We start from the raw sequence: 22,627 nt of genomic DNA, 5'->3' as shown, positions 1-22,627 counted from the left end.
GCAAACCTCATTTTCTTCTCCGGGGAATGCACAGGGTCCTGCGGGGTCTGTCCGTCAAGATGCCCCACCCTCCACCTGCTGGGAGCACGTGACCCGGGCTAGGCCAATGGGAAGCCCGCTTCCTTGAAGGGCGACAGTAGGATCTGGACGTTTGAATTCACCTGTCCTGATGGAGGTACTGGGGAGACTGCCCCCTTGGTTCCTGCAGCTGGGATTCCTGGCCACACCCTCTTCCTAGTCCTTCTTGCGGTCTGACTGTTCACTCTTCTGAGATCCCGTGAGTCAACACAAGGCATTTTAATATGTTTTTTTCTTTTTCTTTCCTTTTTTTCTCGTTCCCTTTCTCTGTTTCTTTTTCCTCTGTCCCACCCTCCCTCCCTTCTTTCCTTTCCTTCCTTTATTTTTTTCTTGCTTAAATTAGGCAGAGTTGTTTTCTATTACTTGTAACTGAGCACCCAAACTGTCACAAACCCAAACGCCCAGAAATAGGGGCTTAGATCCAGAAAGCGTGATACAGCGCACGATGGAACACTCCACAACCGGGTACAGAGATACACGTGTATTTGTTGACATGGAAAGAGCTTCACAATATATAGTTAAGAGCAAAAGCAGATTACAGTAAAACAGTATTTATAGTATGATACCATGTTTGCAAAATATATTCTGTACATTCATAGAAAAAGATCTAGAAGAAAATATAACAGTATTCATTCTGGAGGGTAGAACGGTGGATGGTTTTTCTTCCTGCTTAGCATAAAGATACATCTCACCTTTCCCACAAGGCTTGTACAGTGGGTTTTCTGTTTTGGTTTTTTTTTTTAAATGGGCACCGGCAGGTCTCCAGAGCCACACTTTCCTGATGCCTGTCAAAAGTGAAGTGATTTCCTGGGTTCAGGCAGGGCCTCAGTCACCAGACAGGTTCCGGCCACGGGGACGGCTCACCCACAACTCTGACCACTGCTTAAGGGGCTGCTGGGGCATCTGCGTCCCCAGAACAAGGAGGAAGCACTTCCCACGCTGCCGGGGCGCCCGTGGCTTCCACTTACTCTCCCAGCAGCCAAGGGAGTGGAGGCTTCTCCCTCTGTTTGATGAGAGGTGAGGTGCGCTACCCAGGGTCCCACGGCCGGGACTTAGAGCCAGGTCACTTGGCCTAGGGCTCCAGCACCCCCGGGGCTCAAGTTTATAACAGCCCAAGTGAAGCGGCCGAGCGTGGGGGAGGGCTCTGAATGACCATGTGGTCAGCTGTGTGGACAAGCTGCCTGAACACCTCGCTCTGCATAGTGGCCTCAAGGTTTTGGGCCTCTGGGGGGGTGAGGGGAGCAGGTGATGTCACCGGAGAGGGAGAGGGGGTTTGTGGGATACTCCTCCCGCCGCTACTTCTTATCTTCTAGGCCTCAGCTTGAAAGTCGTCTGCTCAGAGAGGCTCTCCTTGATGCCCTAAGATCATCCCTGGCCCCTCGTCTCTGTCGCACTTCACACGACTCGCAGTCATGTTCCTTATCTGTCCGTTTACGGTCCGTCTTCCCCTCACGTGGCTGTACGCTCCCTGAGGGCGGGGCTTAGGACTGTTTCTGCCCGTGTCCCTGGCTTCTAGCCCAGTGTCTGGGCTCCTGCGGGCACTCACCACGCATCTGCCGCATGAGAACGGAGGCACACACGACTGGGGTCGTGAGCGACTGTAGGGACTGGGCTCCCCTCTGTCTCCACCCGCTGCGTGACCACGGGCAAGCTGCTGGCCCTCTCTGGGCCTCTTCCAAGCCTTGACTTAAGTATAAACACCCAACTCCATTTAAAGGATCGGCTTCACCCTTCCTGAATTTTTAAGACCAATTTAAGGGAAGGCAATAGGAGTTGGGAGTTCTTTACTAAATTGTAGGTTAAATCAACTGCTGGTTGATTATTTTTTTTCTGGTGATAACATTGCCATGGTTTTCCCAGGAGTCACTGATGTGCAATGAACCCAATTGTATTTCTTATTCAATAAACTCTTTTATTGTAAGTTTACAGATTTTCCCATTACAATAATGAAAATAGCACTAGGATTCGTTAACACCTCGGCCCAAATCAAAAGGGAACACCTCCTCAAATTATAAGGTAAATACCACGTAGCTGAACATATAGTAAATGTTGGGCAAAAGGCATTTAAAATATCGAAAACGGGGTCAAGGTTTGTGTGTGCAAACACTTGAAGGTTTAGTTTATCAAGGTGCTGCCACTTTCAAAAGCACATGACTTTGAAACTATTTATAATTTGTGGTAAGACACAACTGCAGAGAAAAGGCAAAATCAAGCAAAACAAACAAAAAAACCTCCCCAAATGAGAGGAAGTGAATCAAAGGCATGGGGACAATATGCAAACGTCCATTCACTGGACCCTGGAATGGCAAGTGAGAGGGTTTCATAGAAATTCTCCGTAGAAAGGAAAGTCTGGGCCTGGGGTGACATCGCTGCATCTCCAAGTCCTATTTCCTCACAGAGGAAAAGAATTTGCTTGTCCGACACATCTGCCCTGGGTCTGCCTGGAGTGGGGCCTACGTTCCCAATCCGTTTGAGAACAGTCCCAAATCCTGAAAAGGCAAGGCCACCCTCCAGGGCCCCGGGTGCGGCAGGGAGACGGGTCAGAGTCGGCCCCCAGCCCCGCTGGAGCTGTCCGAGTGGTTCACAGGGAGGGGGTGGGCCTCTGTGTTGAACACCCAGTCTTCCAGGGAGAGCATGTCATCTTCAGAGAACAGAAGATAGAGATACCTGTGTCCCCGGGGGCAGGGAGGGAAGCAAGACACAGCGGGTCAGGGCTCTGGGGAACAGGGGACCACTGGCAACCAATCTCAGAGGCCTATGCCACACGGGCCCGTGGCTAAGGGTGCAAGGAGTTCTGAGATCCCAAGTCCACTTGCAGCGCTGGTCCCAGGAAAGGAGCGGAGCATGCTGAGGACGTCGCTGAGATTTGGGGCAGTCGGACCTGGTCTAACGCTGGTTCTGCCCCTGCCCTCCCTCTGTTACTTCCTACCCGTCTGGCTTCACTCAGGAACTTTCGCCACTGTAGGAGAGGCCGGCCAGGCCCCCTTATGAGCTAGATTCTTCTTTGTTTTTACGGTGGCCTGAGTACTGCACCAGTCCAGATTCTTGGGCTGCTCCCTGATGGGCGCCCCAGGAGACTCTAGACTCAAGCAGATGTTCCGGCACTAAAATGAAAGGCAGTTGTGACTCCAGAACTCCAGCTTCCCAAGCTAAAGGAACGGACCATTCCAACCCATTGTAAGGGGTTAGGCACAAGTGCAAGGAAAGGGGGTGGCTGCCTTCCACCCCGAGAGAGCGAGGGAGTAGTGCAGCAGCAAACTGTAGAGGGAAGGTCAACAGCAGTGACCACCGTCACTATCATTCCTCCCATTTTATAGAAGAGGACATGGTTTCAGAGACCCAAGTGACCTGAGGGGGCAGGTGACACAAGCTAATTTAGCACACAGCTAGTACCTGGAGGTGGGGTGCTGTCTGGTCTCTCTCTGAGGTGCACCCTGGGGACCCCAGGCCCCCCACCCCTCGTGGCCCACCCTGCGATGGATGGCAGAACCAGACTGCTGGGGAAGGGAGGGGCTGCTGACCCCACACCTCGCCCTCCTCCTCCCTCCATCCCCGAGAAAGTCCTGGTTCCCCTCTGGAAAGAACACTGGCCAAGCCCCAACTCACTTTAGTGTCTCCGCTAGAAAGAAAGTCTGCTGCTTGTTGTCGTGGTTGGGGACGCTGCTGTACACATCCTGGATCCCGGAGAAACCAGCGTCCGTGCGACAGTATTTCTCCAAGGCCTGAAGAAAAGGGAGGCAGCTTTGGTGTGGGGAGAGGAGAGGGGCCCCCCCAGGACTCGTGCCTCCCCAGGTTGTGAACAGGCAGGCCCCGGACCACTCGGCTGGGGACCCCTGGCATTTGTGGAAGCAGAAAGACAAATCATTGAGGGCTCAGCCGTCCTGGCACCGGGGCTGAGAACTTAGTCCCAGCAGGCTGCTGGCTTGAGCCCTTCTCCTGGTCTGAACTTTTGGCGCTGCAGGGAACTAGGCTCATCCAACAGACTCACCCACAGGGATGAACAGAGGAAGGCAGTGGAGGGCTGGGATTGGGGGGCTGGACTTAGCACACCCCACGGATTCCCTGTGGAGATATGGTCCCTGGTCCAGAGCAGGGAGGGCCATGTGCTGTCTGCCATTTTTTTTTTTATATGAATGCCATTTTTACACACTGAGGGGTCTGGGGGCTGGGCCGAGGAGCACAAAACACTTGGCTTTCACTGGCCAAGAACCAGGGCTTTCAGGGGAACGGGGGATTCTGGTCAACTAACTGCGTAAGTGAACCCGCCCGGGCCAGTGCCCTGCCCGAGTGTAATGCTCTGGGTGTGGTTCTCCCCAGGACAGCCTATGGCTCTGAGAGCGGGGGCCCCTAGGGGAAGCTGGGAAGGGGGGCGGACAGAGAAGGCTTAGCATTGCTCAGGAGACATCCTTCTGGACTTTCCATACCTGCCTTGGACACCTACCCTACAGAGGGCCATGATACTTCCCGCTGGCTGGTTGGGGACAAGCACGCTAGTGGAAGAGACACAGGTGGTGGGGAGCAGGGCCTAGAGACAGGTGGGGGCCGCCCAGGGCGGCGCTGGCTTTGGGCAGAGGACGGAGGTGACCTGCCGGCCTGGTGGCCTATTCCTGTTTGAGAGGAGAACTCTAATGCCATCTGCTCAGGCTTCAGGGTGAGAAAGCAGTGCCCACAGGTGCTCTGGGCCCCTCCGGCTCCCGCCCTGCCATTAGCCCTCTACATTTGCTGGCCCTGGAGCCTGGGCCCAAAGGCGGTGGGTGCTCAGAACCCTCTTCCTAGGTCCCCCGCCTGCTTTCGCCCAGCTGGGGACTCTCGGCTCTGCAACCACACCTTGGCCCTTTGCATTCGGAACCTTAGCCAGATGTCAAACCAGTGTGACCTTCTTCTCGGTGCCCGAGCTAGGGCGTTTTGGACCCTGACTGAATGCTGGGGCACCAGTCAGGCAGTCAGCCCCCCGCCCAGCGCACTCACCAGCACCACCTCCCAGCCCCACTCCCTGTAGATGGGGTCGTGGGTCTGTCGCCACAGGTACATGTAACTCTCCACCACCTCGGGCCGCAGGATGTAGTAGCTTTCACTCGGCTGTGTGGCCACGGCCTCTCTGCCGGAGTTAAACCAGAACGCCTCGGGCCCCAGTTTCGTATCTGTGGGGAGGACCAACCAGAGGACCTGGGTCAGAACTCCCATCTCCTGCTTTTCAGGACCCAGCTGCCCTAGGAGCGCCCTCCGTGGCCTGGAAGCGCTGGCAGGGTGTCTGGTACAGGCTGGGCCCTGCCTGCACAGCAGGGTAGGACTGAGCCCGGCAAACGCCCAGCTTCCCTCTTGGCCCAGGCAGGCCAAAGCAAGACCCTTGAGGCCTCGAGCATGTTGCGGTTTTAGAATCTGCGAGTCCAAATGAACTATCCAGCAATCTGGGGAGAAAAAGGCTTGGGCGATGTTCCCCAACTGTGTTTCGAGACATTAACTCTGCAAGATGTTAACCAGCCAAGAAAGGATTTCAGGTTTAAAGACATCTGGGGAACTGTGGGTCAAATAAAGTGAAATAGTCTCCTGTCCGCAGGACTTATCAGATCCTTTAACAGGCTGATACGCGGTGATGCTTCTCCACAGACCCCTTTCTTAGGGAACTGCTTTTCGCACCTCCCAGAAGGAGCCTTCCAGAGCTGACAGGCTGGGACGCTGCTGAGGTGGAGATGGGGGCAGAACTGCCCAGAAGGCACAGACTCAGGCAGAGGAAGCTAGATAGAGGGCTTGGTAAGGTCTGAGGTTTGGTGTTGTTGTTTTTAAGATTATTTATTTGAGAGAGAGAACACATGTGAGAGAGAGAGGGAGAGGGAAGGGGGAGAGAGAGAGAGAGAGAACTAGCAGAGGGAGAAGCAGGCTCCCTGTGATGAAGCGGGGCTCAATCCCAGGACCCGGGGATCATGACCTGAGCTGAAAGCAGATGCTTAACCGACTGAGCCACCCAGGTGCCTCTGAGTTTTGTTTTTGTCACTGTTCGGTCTGTTAGTTTTTGGACAATTTGGTGCCATTCCTATTTTCTGGAGGACCACAGTTATAAGCAGGCTACAGCCAGCTCTGATTTCAAGGGCTGTGCCGGGTGCTCTAGATATGTCATTTCGATCCTGACAAATGTTCTTTTGTTTGTGTTTTATTTTGCTAAGGTAGATGTTAGTGTTCCTCTCTCACGCATACGGAAACTGAGGATCAGAGAGGCTAAGTAATTTGTCCAAGGTAACACAGTGAGCTGTGACTGAGCTGGGATGTGACCCTGGATCTGTCTGATGCCCTTTCCCTGGGCTCTGCTCTCTCTCTTTCCCTCCTGGGTCTGAGACTCTAGGCCCCAAGTTTAGGCCAGAGGGGTCAGCCCCTCCTCCCTTCAGTGCCTGCACACCCTGTCTGAGTCAGTTGAGTGCTGGGCTCTGGTTCTAAGCGTGCCTTCCTTTTCCCCATCAGGTCAGGACCCCGAGAGCCTGAGAGCCCCCAGGTGGTTTTCCCCAAGAGACGACTGGGGCTTTGCAAGACATCTTACTCTTCCATGGAGGGCTTCACAGAAGGGCTGTGCTGGGTGCCATTAGCCAGACCCTGGCCCCCTCGAGTTCTCCATGCTTGCAGCTCCTCCTGGCCGCTAGCAAAGGGCCATTTTGCCCAAGCTGCTGACAGGGTGGGGGCACGAGCTGCCGCCGGGGCTGTCCGTGGACAGGCAGGCTGGTTGGAACAGCACGCTCTATTAAGCAGCTGTCTTTTATGGTCTGGGTTGATCGTCCCAGACAAATAGTGAGCTTTTTATTATTCCTGAGATTTCCTATTTGTTTACGGCTCTAGCTCTTTGAAGGGAATTGCAGACCCATCGTGAATTGCTGGCTTCATGGAAACAGCTCCAGGAGATCTGGACTCAGCTGGAGGGGTCACAGACACCTTTCAAGCTAACACACGCTTTCCGTGCTGGGGCTGAAGGTGGCCGACGATGTGCTTTCTATGGGACCCTCTATCTCACCCTGGGAGACCTGTGTTATTGTTCCCATTAAACAGATGAGAAAACAGAGGCCACCCCACTGGTGAGTGGCAGAGTGGCACTTGAGGCAGGTTTATGGCAAATCTTGGGTCCCCTCTGCCAACCAAGACTGGGATTACACTCTGAGCAGTGGGCACCTCTCGGGGCTCTGGGGGGAAGGCTTTTTCTGAGGGGCACTGTTTAGAGAGGCGGCACAATAAGGAGTTGGGCATCAGAAGACCTCAGAAGACATCACAGGCGCAGTGTGACTTTGGTGAAGTCACTTCCCCACTCTGAGCTGACTCAGCTTCCCCACGTCTAAGACAAGGCTTATGTTCTCTAATGTGACTTCTGACTCTAGTATTTGACAGTTCTGCAATGAGTTAACACTCATTGGGGATGGTCAAGAAGTTCTTGGGCTTTCTGGCGGTCTTGGTTCAAAGAGGGTGATAAATGGGGTGGTACCAGAGGTGGTAAGATCCCCTAAATGGAGGGGTGCCGGGGAGGAAAGGCAGAGGCACCACTCAGGGGTAAGGGCTCAGGGAGAGGGGATCTGCTAGACTCAGGAAGCCTGGAGGACCCTCTGCTCTGTGCCCCTCACGTGGGACCTTAGCCAAGTCCTCTCTGGGCCTCAGTTTATCTGTGTTGTGAGTTCAGCAATGATGCAGGTCAAGTGCTGAACAACACTTGGCATGGGTGCTTAATACATCACCCCTATTTTCCTTTTAACTTAGGGTATAGTCTCAGTGCATAGACAGCACATCCCTCATACAAATTTGATGTAACTTCCAAGGTGAGACTGCTCTAAGACTGTGTGTTCCCTTCACTCACTGCTGCTCTCCTGGTTTTTCTAGTTCTTCCTGGTGTCTAGCCTCAGTCTCTCCTGCTGCCCCTTCCCCTTGCAGGTTACCTGAGCGGGCGTACGATTCGTGGCACGTCTTGGTGATCTGGGCTGCGAGCTCTCGGTAGTGGGCCCTCTTTTCTTCCTTGGCATCCTCAGCGCCGAGGGCGATCATGCCCCCAGAGAAACAGGCCAGGTGCCCCATCTTGTGGTCCAGAATCCCCCCTCGCCACTCGGCAATGTAGGTCAGCCCCCCAGGAGAGACATTCAGCAAGTAGGTCTCTATTGCCTGGGAGCAAGGTGGGAGTTGGGCAGAGGGGAGGGGCATAGGAGGGGGGACAGAAAAGGGAGGGGGAGAGGACGGAAAAATGAGCATTTTGCAGACAGCAGTGAACGCAGCTCTGCTGAGCCCTCCATCCCAGGCAAAGGAGGTCCTTGCCCTCAGCTGGCGGCTGGCAGTGGTCCCTGATGGGGCCGGCAGGAGGTGCTGCCACTCCCCTGGCTGAAGCCTGGTGCCTGCTGGGGGCTTGGACACAAGGCAGCTTCCCAGAGTGAAACTCTTATTTAGACTTTTTAAAAAAAAATATTTTATTTTTAAGTAATTTCTATACCCAGTGTGGGGCTTAAACTCAGAACCCTGAGATTAAGAGTTACATTCTCTACCAACTGAGCCAGCCAGGCGCCCCTCTTATTTGAGCTTTTAAATCTTCTATGTATAAATATTTTTAAAAAATCTTTAAAAATTCTTATCCATCCTCCATGATGTCCTCTGTTAGGGAATCTTAACTTGAAGGCCAGCTGGCCTGTGGACGGGCTCCAGGGGGTCCAGAGGCCCCTCAAATTGTATGTGACACTCTGGTGAATGTGCATTTTCATGGGAAGAGGGTCCATATAGTTTATCTGGTTTTTCAAAAAGGACCCACAGAAAGTTAAGAGCTGCTCTCTACAAGCCCTTATCATACACTGTCTCATTTAATGTCCACAAGCCAGGCACGTGGCTGTCATGCCCTCTACAGACAAAAGGGTCGAGTGGCTCATCCCAGGTCACCCAGCCATGCTGGGATTAAGACAAAGACCCCCAGATGCCCAAACTGGGCATCTACTACCTGACAGCTGCTCCTTCTGGTGGCAAGGGGCTTTGAAAGTCCCCTGTCCCCAACTTCCATGGGAGAGGATACTGCTGGAAAGGCTCCAAGGAAGTTGGGTGGTGCAGGTGTCAGGCCGTGGTGCCCCCCCACTCCCTGCCGTTAGCCTCTGGGAGCCCTGGAGACAGAGGTGAGGGCAGTGTCTGTGGCTCCTGGTCCAGGGCCGGGCCTCTGGGGCCCTGGCCAGACCTCTTCCTGCATTCTTGCCCCTCTAATCTATTCTCCAGGGCTGGTCCTGGACCTCTGCTCTCTGTAAATAACAGACCAGTTTAACCTGATGCCACAGACACGACTCCCGGGAACAGATTCCTTGGGTCAAATCCCACCTCTGTCAGTTCCAAACTGTGTGACGTTGGGCAGGTTCTATGGGCTCTCTCTGCCTTGATTGCCAAGTAAATGTATGAACTGGGGATATGAGCAGAAACCACCTCAAAGGGTTGTGAGGATCAAATGGGCTGTGTGTGCAGAGCTCAGCATACTGAGTCCTCCGTGCGTGTTGGCTAGGACAGTTCCTCTCCAGTCCATCCCCTGCCCCGGCCTCCTTCCAGTCATACCCCCCTCCTCCCGTTGAATTTTCTATTAGCGGTGGCTTGGGGCACGGGATGAAGCCCTGAACACACACAGCCTGGGCTCTGCCTCGGGGAGCTCACCTGCTAGTAGACATTCCCAACAAAGTCAAACACACGCAGGGATTATGATTTGTGGTCAGCATTTTGAAAGAAACGTGCTCTCCCTCGACTCCGCCGCCCCCGCTTGCCTTTGCGCATGCTCGACCGTGCGCTGCGCTGGAGACGGCGCCGGCGTGCAGACCACTGCTGCCCCGGTACTTGCCTCCCCCGTTACCCTTCTACGGGGTGCTGGCACCACCTTGTGCATCCGTCCATGTGTGTTCTGTGGCAACCCTGTCTTTCTCCCAGGACTCTGAGTGCTGCCTGACAGAAGCCCCCATCACCACTCTCCAGCCAGTGGGATTTGACCCAGGGGCAGGCATACCGAAGGTGCTCAAACAACATTCGCTCTTGGATCTGTTTTCAACTTTCCCCCCTCCTGCAAGGTCCCGGCTGGTGGGCTGGCTGCAGGACCCTCACTGAGTAGCAGGTGGGAAGCTCTGAGCACCTGCGCCTTGGGGGTCAGAGCACTGAGGGGCCTGGTGAGCTGCCCAGCCCACCCCTGGGCTGGGTCTGCTCTGCGCTCGGCCCCCCACTCCTGGGCAGAGCTGGGTCCACGCAGGTGGGGAGGACGGGTGGCAGGCTAGTCCAGGGTGCAGAAATCTTGCTCAGTCACCCATTGTGGACACTTGGAAAACACAGACATCCAGGGGAGATCCCATGAAGCCTCGCGTGGTAGTCCAGAAACTGCCCCTTCAAGACTGGCTCCCATGAGTTATTTCCATTTGGGGTTAACCCCAAGGTAAGTAATCATGGTAAAGAGGAAATGACAGACCAGTCTCTGTGTGAGGACACAACGGAGACAAGCAGATAGGTGCAAAGATTAAAAACAACAAGGCATTCTCAAACTCTAAGCAAAACACAAGACAGCACAGGCTGGCAACTGACCGGTTAAGTTTAAATTATCCAGGAGAAGAGCAGCGCTGAGACCTAGGCTTGGATCCCAGCTCTGCAATGTGAGTGTTGGGTGATTCTGGGCAAATTATTTCCTTTTCTGAAGACTCCCTCTCCTATCTGTAAAAGGGGAATAATTCCTGGGATGGCTGTGAGGTTATTCAAGGACTGGCTTCCTTTGCCTCGTGGAGGGAACCCCATCCGCCCCTTCCCCAGGGGATTTAGGCAAGCCAGGCTCCTTTGTGGTTGGCAGGAGCACCGCGTCTGGAGTCAGTGGGATCTGTGTTTGCACCTTGGCTTTGACACTGGCTGCTGTGTGACCTCAGTTTCTCATCTGTAAGATGGGGCTAAATAAGACAAGGCAGTCAGGGCACCTGCCTGGAGGAGAGCGCCGTGACGGATGATCTCCCTATTCTTCCTGTTGCCCCTCCCCCTGTGACCCTCAGGGGTGTGCCCCACTGGCCTGTCTGAATCATCCTCACCCACCCAGCTGGACAGTGGTCTCACCCCCACCCTCAGGGCAGCTTTCCAGGCTCTTTCCTGGGCCCCGGCCCAGAGGTTCTGATGTAGACTTGTCAGGGTGCAGCCTGAGCAATGGGATTTTACAGCTCCCCCAGTGATTCTTAACATGTGGACAAGGTTGAGAATTACCAGAATATTCTTCAAAGCCCCAAACTTGCCAGAGGCCCAGTCTTTACTCAGGGTCAGAGATACTCCAGGCTATTCACTGGGGATATCAAATGAGGGGAGCAAAGCCAAGTTCTCTCCTGTTCAATCAAGTGCTTTCCATAAAGCTGCCAGTTCGCTTAAATAATTCATGGCCATTTCTTCCCTTGAAGCCTCAACTACAGTGTGCCCTGAGGGCAGGGAACCAGGCTGCTCGCTAACTTCATGTTTACTCTGCAAGGAATGGCAGAAGGCGCAGAAAGGCTTGTGCAGGCTGAACACTATCATCTGACAGCAGGCACTGGCTGTGGTCTGAACTCAGCCGAAGCTGAAGCTGGGGCCGAGACGGAGACGGAGATGGGACTGGAGTCCCAGTGACTGCTTCATGACCAAGGTCTTGGTGCTGGGGAGCTGGGTGGGGAAAACTCATCACCAAGCCCACAGTTTAAAAGGTCCATGGCTGTGGAAGCCTGTTTCAATGGGCTTCCTTTAAGCGCTACCATTCCTGGCCAGAGGCTAGTTAGAGCTCATTCATCCATCTATTCAACTGTTCATACCCATCCATTCACCATATCCATCCACCTATCCATCTTTCTACCTGCCTAGCCACCTATCCACCCCTCTATCCTCTACCTACCTACTCACCCATCCTTCTACCCACGCATCCGTCCACCCATCTGTCCATCCATCCTTCTATTCACTCATCTGTCCATCCATCCATCCATCCATCCATCCATCCATCCATCCACCTATCCCTTCAGCAATCATGTGTTCATTTGTTCACACAATAGTTATGGTGCACTTCCTATGTAGCAGGCACTGTTTTAGGAGTGAGGCAGACAGAGTGAATGACTAGACAAGACCCCTGCTCCTAGACAGCTCACATTCTACTTGGGGAAGACAGACAATGGACAAGTAAACAACATGGGCACGGGGTAATTTTCATGCTGATGAAGGCGAGAAAGAGAATAAGTCTGGGATATGTGACAGAGGCTGTGAAAGGCCAGTTTCCTGTGTCATTTGACTTGACCAATAAATGGGGCCCAGGCATTTGAACGCTATTCCAGGTAGAGAGGACAGCAAGTATAAAAGCCCCGAGGTGGGAAAGAGTCTGGTGTGTCTGAGGAAGGCTGGGGACCAGAGCTGGGAGTAAAGGGGGAAAAGTTCAAGGTGATTGGTAGGTCTAGCTCAGGTAGCCAAAGGGGAGGAGTCTAGCTTCTTCCAAGTGCAAAAGTGGAGCCAATGAGGTAGGGACATGAATTTCGAGTTCTTCTGGCTGCTGTGTGGAGGGAGAACCAACTTCGAAGGGAGGGGAGCAAGAAGTCTAGTTTAGGGGACATGAAACCTCAGACCAAGGTGGTGGCAGAGTAGATCCAAGCTGCTCAACTTACTTGATGGGGAAACTGAGGCCTGGAGCCTACCCAGTGTGTTTTCCTTAGTTGGGCTCAGAAGTATCTAGTGATGGGCTGATGGGATTCCATAACCCCCTTTTGAATAGCTCAGGCTAACCATTTTCCTCTTCCATCCTAAAGTTTCCCTCTCTTTGGAGAGACTCATCTAAGTCTACCATCCCTTGTTGAGTTGACACCCTGTAGACAGACCAGCAGTGGTGAGGGACAGTGGGGGGAACACTGGGACGGGCTTAGATCTGGCTCTCACTCCAGTTCGGCCAGCTCTGTACTGTGTGGCTTTGAGCAAGTGCCTTCCCCTCTCTGGGCCTTGGTTTCCATCCACATAAAGAGAAGGAGCAGAACCAGATGCCCCACTGAGGGAGGCCCCTCCCTGCTTGCACATGCTGATTATGTCACCTCTGGCTCTGCAGGGAGATGGCTGAGGGTCTTGCTTTGGCAGCCTCATCTGGGGGCTCCCAGGCCAGTGTCTGGCTGCGTTCTGGGCTCTGACATATTTACGGAAGTCCAGACACCAAGACTTCCGAATCAGACTGACTGCCGCTTCCTGTGAGACCTCGGACAAATGGCTTTACCTCCTTGAGCACGGGCTTTGCACCTGTAAAACGAGGGGGCTCACATGGCCCTAATTTCAAGGCATCTGAGTAGCATCACAAGCTGGGCGTGCAAAGCGCGTGGCTGGGGGGTGGTGAGCGAGCCCCCGGCACTCAGGGTTCTGCGCCAGAGTTGGTGGTGAAGGACCAACCGCCCATGAAGAGGCCGGCGCATGTCTTACCTCCAAGGCTTCGTAGTACATATCTTTAGCCTCCACATCTGTCTTGGCTGACATCAACCAGGATTTGATCAAATATTCATAAAAACTGTCCCCGAGGCCTCCAACCGAGACGTGGTCTGTGAGGAGAGAGAGGACGGGGGCATTACCTCCAACTGCTGAGGCCGCTGTGCAGGCCTCCCCAAGGGAATGCACTGGGCAGTGAGTCTTGGTCACGGGCCTCGGTGGCCTCCCCAGGGCCACATGCGGGTGGGGAGCAAGCCTTTAACCGGCAGCCTCTGAGCCCTGCAGGAACAGGGGCAGAAAGGAAGCCCCAGGCTGAGACTCGGGGAACCCAGGCCACCCCAAGCAGGAGGATTTGTTGCACGAGCGCGCGGCTCACCCGGGAGTATAAATCATGTCGCTTTAGCGGGCCAAGGACGGCAGGGCCTCTGGTTATTAACTGTAAATGAGTTGCATTTCTTTAAAAAGATAATCTGGTGGCAGGGAGTTCAGAGATTTTTATTACCCGGTGACAAACATGGTAATTAATGCTGGGCAGGTTCATAAAAGGCCATGGAAAGGAGGAACAGTAGGCTTAATTTAGCCAGGATACAGAGCCACTTGGAAAAAACCGAGCTTCAGCTGAGCAGTCTAGGATAAATGGAGTTTCCAAGGAGCAGGGGGTTGGGAAGAATTGGGTCTGAAGAGCCCGTCTTTGCCCTGGTGGCATCTGCCTAGAGTCGCCCATGGAGCAGGACTGAGTGACTCCACCCAGCGCTATGCCTGGAGAGACGGGTCAACCAGGAGCACTTAACCAGAGAAGCAAGACATGGACAATGCTTCACTCACATGCTTTAAAAAATTAACAACAGGGAAACATAAAGGCATTTAATAGATATAACAAAGAGGAAATTTCAGTTCCCTGTTAAGACGCACTTAAACAGAGAGACAGAGAGAGGAAGGAAAACGGGGGCAGATTAAGGCAGGGTAGCGTCGGTGGGGAGGGTATTTCCAGCCCCTCTGGAGACAGTGGGGATAGGAAGAGAGAAGGGAGGGAAGGTAGGTGGGGGGAAGAGAGAAAGAAACAGAGAATCCATCAAAAGCTACCATTTCTCCAGGGTCTACCGTGGGCCAGGAGCTTTGCCGTACTCTCTATAACCTCCCCCCAAGAATCCTGCAAGGTAGGCACTGCCGATCCCTTTCCCAGATGGGAAAACTGTGGGTGGACCTACACAGCTCCTCCAAGGCCACCAAGGTGGCAGAGCCGTCACTTTCTGCAGCTTTAGAGCCAACCAGAGCATGAAAACATGCTTCTCCTACGCCTAGAGATAGAAAGGACAAGCGTGAAGACAGCGGGACCGAGTCAGAGGTTGAAGACAGTTGGGGACCAGGAAAGTGGGCTGAGAGGAATACCCAGAGTAAACCAGCCCTTCTGGCTCCCTCCAGCCCCATAAATAAATCATGGCCCAGCCAGGCTCAGGACTTGCAAAAATTGGAACAGACCAGAGAAATCCTGAGCCTTGGGGAGGCTGGACCCTGCTGTGTGAAGAGACGCTCACCAGCACAACACACCCCCGGGCCCCCAGTGCTACACGGAGGACACAGCTTGGGACACAGAACAGAGGGAGGCACAGGGGTGTGCTGGGCCCAGCGTGCAGACGGCGTGTCCGAAGCTAGAGCAGGAGGTCTGTGCCGGGCAGGGGCTGGGGAAGGCTGAAGTCAAACCCGGCCAGCCTCCACTGAGGGGACCTCCCACGGCTCACAGCCCACAGAAGAGGCACACAGGCACTCCGCCAGGGGCCCTGCCATCGCCACGCTCCTCCGGGCCTGCCACCTGTCACCGTTTTCTCTGCCACCCCAGACACTCCTAGCCCCCTGCCTCCCCAGTTGTCTCTCACCTGTGGTGACCCCTCCACCAGGAATACCCCTTCCCCCGCTTGCATGGCTAGCACTTCCTCACTGCTATACCCCAGCTCAGGCATCACTCTGCAGAAAGGCTTTTCTCAGTGTTGTCATGAACCTGCTCACCGTCCTTCCCTACGGGGTGACCATGAGGAGCGAGTGAGGTAAGGCGTACGCGAATCTGGCCCCGTGGCGCCTCACGTGGGAAGCACTCCGTGGCAGCCGATCCTTCCATTGCTGGGCGTGTGCCTTGCCCTTGGGGGCTCCCAAAGCGGGGGTATCGGCATCTGCGTATGGGTCTGCCTCCCCCACCAGGCTATGGGCTCTCTATGGGGAGGGGCCGTGTATGATTCACATTTTATGCCCGCTGACTGTATGGCACACCATGGACACCCAGTAAGTCCCGAACGAAAGAAAGGAAGGGAGGTTTGAGCTGTGCTGGGAACGGCCTCGAATGCCAAACCAAAGAGTTGGGACTTTATCATGTGATTGCAGTGTGTGTATGACACGGTTGAGGGCACCCCCTGGCAGGTGTGCAGGAGAGGGGAGCCAGGCCCCCAGGAGTTCCATGGGTGTTTGCGACAGGACTCCCTCTTGGGGATGTGTGAATGATTCTCATTTGGAGGTCCCACTGCTTTCTAGCTAGCGTGCACCTGCGGCGTCCTACCCCGGCAGTGCATGCTACATGGAGAGCCTAGAGTGGGCATCGGAAGACACAGATCTGCCATGAGCTCGGGGCAAGCCATCTTCCTCTCTGGGCCTCCATCTTCTGATCTGGTGTCTGAATTAGTATCCAAGACCCTGAGCAGAGATGGGCCCTGCTGCTTCCTGACCACGTCAATGCTGTCATCACATTCGGCATCGCCATACAGGCTGGGGACATGGCCTCCCCCATGAACCCGGGGGAGGCTGCCAGGCTGGGGCTGCCGGGCAGCTCACACTGCTGCCCCCACTGGGGAGAATCTGGACTTGTCACACCCTCCCACTGAGGAAAGTGTGGGATTCAGGCAGCACACCCGGCGGACAAGCCATTACGGGGGCCACACTGACGGGCAGGCAGCCCTCTGAGCTCTCAGTGGTTCTGCGAGGATGGGCCCTGTCTGTGCTTGGTACCAGCAGGAGCCTGCTGGACCTGTCCCGGTTGTGAGTCCTAGTGGCCAGAGGGTCTTGGCCTCCCCTGTGACCCTGCAGCTCAGCTTCCAGCAGGAGTGGCGAGCAGCAAGAGCAGGGGCTTGGGACCAGGACACAGCCCCCCGACTCCCCCTCCCCAAGCTGCAGTTTCTGTGGTTGCAAATGGGCTAACCAAGGATGCAAGAAGAGAAAAGAAGGTGAACATATAGCTTATGCAAGTTGGGAACGTTATCGTCTGTTGGAAAAACACACAATTACCAAAAATTCCCAGTGAAACCACAGAGAACCTGTGATGGACTGGGGTGCCAGAGCCGGGGGGGGGGGGCGCGAGGCAGGTAGGTGCCCAGATAAGCAGGACTTTCTAGCCTTCCCTCTGTTCTTTGGCAGGTCTCAGATTCATATTTTATTAATATGAAACAATTTTCCATATGTGACCAACTTTGCCCAGCCCCTTGACCCCTGGGGCAGCCTGGAAAGAAAGTTCTGCTTCCCTGGAATTTGCCAAGGCAGCTGCTCAGATACCCCTCTCCCTCTCGATGGCTTCTGCTGCGTCGTCCTGGAGCAGCTGAGGCCAGTAGTGGGGTACTTTATCTTTACCCAGTCAGGCCTTGCAATTAAAAGCAGTAACGGTTATTGAACTGTCTTCCCGTGGCCATAATCTCTCATTCAAACCTTCATTTCCTCCCTGCACTTTTGGATTTGGCAGTGTGTTTTGGTTAAAAAGACTGTATTTCTGTAAGTGGTTCTTGCAGGAGGCCACTTGGGGGTGAGGTCATCATGGGGGAGAATTCCTGGGTCACGTTTTCTGGGCCTCCTGGACCTGCAATCACAGAGGCCCAGGGTTGCAAGAATCAGGCATCTGCAGTTTCTCCCCCGTGTCCCTGCAGGCTGGCCCGACCTCCAGGCCCTACTTGCACACTTTTACTGATGGGCACTCATTACCTTTTGGCACAACACATGTCATCTTTGGAAGATGAACTGAAATCCGTTTCCTGCAGCTTCTGACCATGACTCCCACATCCCTCCATGGTGCACAAAAAAGCTATCTCGAGCTCCTCTCCCATTTGTAGGAGAGGAAACCAAGGCTTGAAGAGATAAAGTGAGTTTCCCGTAGCCATGCAGTAATTAGTCTCAGGTACTTCACTCCTGAGCCCCTTGGTGATGTCATAACAACTAGGGCTGGAGGCGGGGGAAAGGGAGAGGGGTCCTTCTTTCAGCAGAAATGGTGGAGGCAGGGGAGGGGGGAGGCCCTAGAAGGGGAGAAGGGGAAGAGGGGCGAGGCCCTATTGCCGCCACCAGTTTGCATTATGACCTCATGATCGGGGCCTCTTGACAGGGGAGCAATCCCAGGGTGCTGAGAGACTTTTCAACACCCTCCAGCCTGCACATCCCCCCAAAGCCCATTCTGTCTCGGTAGGTGGAGGTGGGGGCTGTAAATGAGCTGACCACACCTGTTTGGCTGAGGCACAAGCGGCTGAACAGAGCACAGCAGGAATCCCAGGACTAACTCTGGTAGGTGCAAGATGCAGCAGTAAATTCGTGATTTTTGTATTACTGTATAGTTACGCTCTGCTCAAGATTTTAAAAAAATAAAGGATTAAAGTTGGAGGTGGGGCACCAGATCCAAGGGGCTGGGAGAGGATGCGTGGTCTTTTCTGGGCCACTTCTGGAGCAGACAGACGGTTCTGTGTGGAACACCCCCACAAGGCTGGCAGATGGCCCAACAGGCTTCAGTGGCGCCCTAAGAGATGGGAGCCTGGAGACAGGGAGTGTGCGGGGGCTGCAGAGGGCAGGCCTCGCAAGGGGGCAGCCACCACACCCGTCACGCAGCCCGCACAACACGACAACAGCAAGGACCCCAGAATGCCCAGCAGGGCAGGTGGCGCCCAGGAGCATGAGCGAAGGCCTCGCTGGCCTGCTGATAAACATGTCCCTCCTGACGTGCCCCGGGCGCCTTGCACAGGACGCTGGCAGCCATCGGTGAAAGGCGGGCGGTGCCGTCTCTATACTCACGTTGCATCCAGTTCCCGCTCACTGGGCTGAGGAAGTTGGGGTAGAGGCCGAAGGGCTTGTTGGTCTTCCTGAGGACCTTTCGGATGTTCCTGACCTGCCGAGAAACAGACGCCGGACGCACCTTCACTTTCTGGAAGAAGCCAGCGGCCCTCAGCTGCCGCCGCCAAAGGAAGCGGCTTGTTTGGATCCAAAGTGGAAACCACTCGGACGAGGCAGGAGGGAGAGCTGAGTAACGAAGAGCAGGCCCCAGCCTGGAGGTGGCAAGATGGCCACGGCCTGGGCCCATGTGTGGGGTACGGCAGGACCCGGCCATGGGGGAGCCTGGCCACCGCCTTTGTACTGACCGCTCCGCCTGGGGCCCTGCTAGGCTCCCCTTGCTCCCCTCACTTCACCCCTTCCTCACTGTGTGTTGCTTTGGGGCATGGGCCTTTTTGGGAGGGAGGACCTTTTTAATAGGTCAGAAATGGTCAATACTGGCAATTTCATAGGGTTTAGCCTAGGAATAGGCTATTGTATCGGACACCAGAGGAACCATCCAGAGGAAAGTCCTGGGCTCCTCAACACCCCTGCCCTAACAGCGGCAGCAGCAGCTGTTAACATTTCTCAGTCCTTCCGAGCCAGACCCATTACATACATCACCCCTGACCCTTAGAACAACCCATCTGGGGACGCCTGGGTGGCACAACCGTTAGGCGTCTGCCTTCGGCTCAGGGCGTGATCCTGGCGTTATGGGATCGAGCCCCACATCAGGCTCCTCTGCTGTGACTGCTTCTTCGTCTCCCACTCCCCCTGGCTTGTGTTCCCTCTCTCGCTGGCTGTCTCTATCTCTGTCAAATAAATAAATAAAATCTTAAAAAAAAAAACAAAAAACAACCCATCTGGTATTATCTCTGTGTAACATGTGACAAACCCGAATCTGAGTTTCAGTGGCTTGCCCGTGGTCACTCAGTTCCTAAGTGGCAGAGCCGCGACGCGAGGCAGGGCTCGGCTGGCCATACGGAGTAGCCCTCGTGTCCAACATGGGTCAGGGCAGGGACCATGCAGTAACGTGTGGCAGAGCTTGCCCGGCTGGAGCAGGAAGAGGCTAGGTTTGCAACCTTTGGGGCTACAAAGGGCGAGAAGAGGGAAGGCTTTCTCCCTCGGGGTCTGCTCTCTGGCAGTACATGAAATCCTTCCAGCACAGAATCCACCAGAACAGCAAGGCCCTCGGGGACGGTACTCTATCATGCTTGTAGATTTATCTACAAGGCAAGGAGGAGGGAGAGCAGCCTTTTAGCTGTCAGACCTTTCTTTCCAGGGGATGGCACTTTGCTTTACCACATGAGATTTCATATCCATTTATGTTAACGGAGTCCATTAGAGGGGACAGGAACGTGCTTGTACCTGAGTTATTCTCGACTGTCCTGGTGGTGAGCAGTGAAGCAGGCTAAATTAGCTCCCCTGGAGGGTACGGGTGCTTCTAGAATTTGGGCCAATTTGTTGACTGCCAATAATCGCCTCTGTGGGAGGCATGATTGGGGGATGAAAATAGCCGGAGAATATAAATGTAGAGGGAGACAGAGAGACAGGCAGATGGACTCGGGGGAAAAGCCTGAAGCCTGCTATACTAATCTGGTCTAGAAAGAATGTGGGCTTCGGAGTCAGAAAGTCCTGGGCCTGAATCCTAGCTTTATCACTGACCAGCTAGATGACCCAGGATAAGCGACTGAACCTCTGAGTCTCAGTGTCCTCCTCTGTAAAATGCGGATAACAAGGAGACCCACCTCAGGGTTTGGAGGGGTGATTAGAGACGCTATGAGGTACCCAACACGTAGTAGGTGCTTGGGCACTGGTAGCTCGTTTGTCCAGACTAGCCAGACACTAGAGTGAGCTCCGTCCCACTCCGGCGTGAGCCAGTCACAACCTTCCAAGAGGAGTTTGACTCAAGAGCAAAGGAAACAGGGAGGCTGGGGGAGGGAGGGCTTGGAGGTAGGAAAACGGATCAGTAAATAAGACCCATCAGGAAGTGGGATGGACCTTCTTCCATGAACTTGCAAAGCGGGGTGTCACAGGGTGGCAGAGGCCTCCCACTACAGGCTCTGAAGGCAGGGCTGACAGGACAGGCTATGTGAGGGGGGTAGTGAGCCCCAAACCAGAGGACGTGATCGAGGGGCTAAAAAGCTCTTCTTGAGCTTCCCAAGAATGTTCGGAGGGATTCCCACACTGAATAAGCAGTGCTCTTAAATCTAGCATCAAAAAGCACATGGGTGCTTATTAAAAATGCAGATTCCTGGGCCTGGGTGATGCCCAGGGATGTATTTCCTAGAGGCACACAGGGTGATGCTTTGAGGCTGGCTGGTGGACATGAGACTGGGAGCTGCTGGGTGGAGGTGTGAATCTATGATCTCCCAGCTCCCTTGGCACCCCAAGAGTCTAACCTTCAGAGAAGGGAAGGCTTTGGGAGTGGAGGCGCCTCCAAAGGGATATTCTTGGAGGCTGGATGTCATCTCCCGAGGCAGGACTCAGGAAGGGACAATTGCTGATGGACCCCGAGTGCCATCTGAGGGTGGTGTGTGTACCCTTCCCTTCCTCGGGTTTAGGGTGAGACCCGCAGAGACGCTTCCAGGCAGTGGGACTGCCAAGGGCTGTCACGTGGAGGAATGGCTTCTTCTGGAGGGTATCGCAGAGGGGCAGGAGGGGGCAGCTGTCACGCTGGCTGGCCGACAGCCTGGATGCTAGCTCTCAGCAGCACCCCTCGTGGCCCGAGCCAGCCCGGTCACAAGGAGGAAGAACAGCCGTGTGCCTCTGCCGTGAGTGAAATCACTTTGCCAGCCTGCTGACAACATGAGCTAGGCGGGCATCTGGAAGGAAAAGGCAGCAGATCTCACATGAAGAAGTTAACTGTGTCTCTGGAAAGGGGACTTTTGCACCCAGTGGCCAATTCCTGCCAACGCGAGCGGGTGCCTGGATGTCGGTTCCTGCACTCTCTCCGGATTCCACATATGCGCGGTTGCCGATGAGCTGACAGCCCCGGTGAAAATCTCGCTGGCAGCCTCAGCTCCTCCCTGGCCCGGCAGAGCCCTGATCACTCCCTGTGCAAACCTTCCTCACTACCTGGCTTCGGGCACACTCAGGGCTCCCGCAGGCAGCTACTGGCTGTATTCGTGGGGAGAAGAGGGAAGAGCCATTTGGGGGTGGGGAGAGCAGGGAGAACACTTGCCTTTTCTGCGAAGACCTGGTTGCCAGAGAGCTCAGTGAGGTGCAAGAACTCCAGATGCAGGGATCCAAACTCGGCCAGGATGCTGCTGCTCCCGGCCATGGCCCAGCCCCAGCTCCTGTTGGAGCCACTGTGAAAAGACAGAAGAACCCCCAGTCACCCCACTGCTGGTGGGGCTGGCGCCCCTGCTGAGAGTAACAGGGACTGCTCTGTGGGGGAGCACCCTGACACAGAGCGTGCCAGGCCCTTTCCTGGGAGCTTCTGACCATCCGATCTCCAATACTCCTCCCTGGAGTCCGTACACGGAGGTCAGTGAACAGCTTGCTGAAGGCGACCTGAACCCAGGCCGGTCTGCCTGCACTCTTCTTTGTTTCTATTGTCAAGCAGCCCTTGGGAGACGTATGGGCTCAAGGACGGTAGCAGAGCTGCCTTGGTGGCCAAGACTTGGCACCCAAGTTATGCTAAATTTACAGGTGATATGGACAATGCCGTCAGGGGCCACACAGACCCTGCAGCAGTCCGGCCACTTCACGGTCCGTGGCGCTGTGTGCAGAGGGTACACTGCTGTGGCTGGGGTCGGAACGAGGGCAGATGAAAAGCGGGGACCCCACCTGGCTCTTTCCCTCTCCCCACACTGTCCTGCCCGCTGTGCTGCCCAAGGACACACAATGGCCCCTCCTGGAATTCTGTGGAACCCACACCTGACGGGCAGGTGGCTCTGGTATGATCACACGCCTGGAGCTGCAGGCTCCCCGGGAGGTCCAAGGTTAGGAATAAAAGAAACAGGGGCTCTTGGAGTAAAGCTCGCCTTAGCTGTTAATCACGTGTGTCTCATGAACACCTCAGACAGATCCTCGTGGGAGAAGGCTGTCTCAGTCCCACTTCCAGATACTGGGTGCTTCCAAGGAGGAAGAGCACAGAGGTGGGGTCTCAGGTAAT

At 54.8% G+C, this 22,627-nt stretch overlaps 1 protein-coding gene across 2 annotated transcripts in view; it reads right to left on the bottom strand.

Annotated features, from left to right (window-relative positions):
* Positions 1–544: 544 nt before the first annotated feature.
* The window catches only part of MAN1C1 (mannosidase alpha class 1C member 1), a 159,824-nt gene continuing 137,741 nt past the window's right edge, over positions 545–22,627 (bottom strand). Inside the window, exons 6-12 of one of the 2 annotated variants that reach the window (XM_019802790.2) lie at positions 21,692–21,818; positions 18,493–18,586; positions 13,468–13,583; positions 7,980–8,199; positions 5,047–5,219; positions 3,685–3,800; positions 545–2,745 (exon numbers count right to left, since the gene is read on the bottom strand). In XM_019802790.2, coding sequence (XP_019658349.1) covers positions 2,619–2,745; positions 3,685–3,800; positions 5,047–5,219; positions 7,980–8,199; positions 13,468–13,583; positions 18,493–18,586; positions 21,692–21,818 — 973 coding nt within the window. In that variant the 3' untranslated portion in view covers positions 545–2,618. The remainder of the gene's footprint in view (positions 2,746–3,684; positions 3,801–5,046; positions 5,220–7,979; positions 8,200–13,467; positions 13,584–18,492; positions 18,587–21,691; positions 21,819–22,627) is intronic. The other variant, XM_034646934.1, reaches the window with a different exon arrangement.

Source organism: Ailuropoda melanoleuca, chromosome 2 (assembly GCF_002007445.2).
Source record: "Ailuropoda melanoleuca isolate Jingjing chromosome 2, ASM200744v2, whole genome shotgun sequence".
NCBI lineage: Eukaryota > Metazoa > Chordata > Mammalia > Carnivora > Ursidae > Ailuropoda > Ailuropoda melanoleuca.
This window is presented reverse-complemented; position numbering and strand designations above follow the sequence as displayed.